Below are 1,686 nucleotides of genomic sequence, written 5' to 3'. Positions count from 1 at the left end.
AAGCTATAGTTTAGTAAATTTGCTTCTGGTACACACACTGTCCTTATATCTATATACTAATGAGCTATTTACACATCAAACCACCAGGCTGTTGGAGACAAGCCATGGCAGAAGACTTTATAGTATATTTGTAACAGTATCTATTCCTTTCACAAAATTCTTTTTTTTTTCTTTTCTTTTTTTTTTTTTTTTGAGACAGAGCCTCAAGCTGTTGCCCTGGGTAGAGTACTGTAGCATCACAGCTCACAGCAACCTCCAACTCCTGGGCTTAAGCAATTCTCTTGCCTCAGCCTCCCAAGTAGCTGGGACTACAGGGACCCACCACCACGTCCGGCTATTTTTTGGTTGTAGTTGTCATTGTTGTTGGCAGGCCCAGGCTGGATTGGAACCCACCAGCTCTGGTATATGTGGCTGGTGCCTTAGCCACTTGAGCTACAGGTACCGAGCCCACAAAAATCTATTTCTTGAAGAGTGTTTTTAGGAGTGAAAAAACCAAGTCCAAGCACTTTATAACATAAACCCATCTCAGAGTCATGCAAAGATGAAGTGACATCTATTGTCTGGGAAGCTTCACTGGGTGGTAGGGGATTGTGCACTGGTGTCCCTAGAGATGATGCCCTCTGGTGATTCCATAGTACTGGTCACCAGCGCCACCTTGTGGCTATCTTCTTCAATGAGAGGCCACATCAAGCCATTCTGCCCCACTCTTTGGGTGTCAAGACATACCAAGAGAGGTCCAGCAGAAGGATCTTGAGGAGAATAGCTTCCAGGGTAGTCATCATCCTCCTCCTCCTGTATCTGCTGAAAAGTTCGTTTCAGAGATTTCTTCTCTTCTGTTGCTAGAGGAAAGAAAAAAAGTGATAAATGTTGAGTCACGTATCTTGCACTCAATAGAAGTCAAATGCTTTGCACAATGGGTCACATGTGAAAACAGGGCAGAAGAATATACATTTTCAGAGACAGCTTAACATTAACTTTTACGCCACTTATTTTTAATTGGTTGAAGTTCCCTATATTACTGAAAATAGTCAAAAGGTCTTGGTCTATCATCTCAGATTAACTCTCTATAAAAATACCACTGAAAACAAGCATCTAAAGTGAAACTTACCTAACACTCATTTAAGTAAAAAGCTCATATTCTTAAGAAGAAAGTTAATAGGAGAAATAAAATTGCAAGAGACTCATGAGACAATATAACAAAGCAAGCTAGGGTTTATAGAGAACATATTGTGTATAAAATGAGGTATATTATGCATTGCACAGATCAATTCAAATTTATCAATAAAAACATGTCAAAAATTCTAATCACTAATATCCTTTGGACTGTCCCTTTAAAAACAAACCTAATTTTACCTTATAAAAAATAACCATTACTGACATGATTGATACTACTGGGAGAAATTATTTAAGTTACCATTTTAAAATTAAGCACTTCTTCCGCTGACAGGTTACATTACTTATTATCTGTACGGTATGCTTTTACATTGCTATGATAGATGTGTTAATTCCAAAATCAATCCTTTTGCATCAAATTGGACAATACAAAATAAATGCTGAACAACTGTGAGAAATAAATCTAAATGATAAATTCTGGTTTAGAAAGTAAAGAATATTGGACACTTAACATGTCAGGCATTGCCCTAGTTTTTTCACATTTAATCTTTCTTTTTTTTTTTTTTTTTTTTT

The 1,686-nt window shown here is 37.1% G+C and overlaps 1 protein-coding gene across 1 annotated transcript in view; it reads right to left on the bottom strand.

The window, feature by feature from the left end:
- Positions 1 to 1,686, bottom strand: part of RPRD1B (regulation of nuclear pre-mRNA domain containing 1B) — a 65,696-nt gene that overhangs the window by 31,374 nt on the left and 32,636 nt on the right. Inside the window, exon 4 of the mRNA XM_003787585.3 lies at positions 727 to 839. Coding sequence (XP_003787633.1) covers positions 727 to 839 — 113 coding nt within the window. The remainder of the gene's footprint in view (positions 1 to 726; positions 840 to 1,686) is intronic.

This window comes from Otolemur garnettii, unplaced genomic scaffold (genome assembly GCF_000181295.1).
Source record: "Otolemur garnettii isolate 467f Iridium unplaced genomic scaffold, OtoGar3 scaffold00023, whole genome shotgun sequence".
In the NCBI taxonomy this organism is placed as follows: domain Eukaryota; kingdom Metazoa; phylum Chordata; class Mammalia; order Primates; family Galagidae; genus Otolemur; species Otolemur garnettii.
The sequence above is the reverse complement of the archived record's forward strand: the minus strand, read 5'-3'. Positions and strand labels throughout refer to the sequence as shown.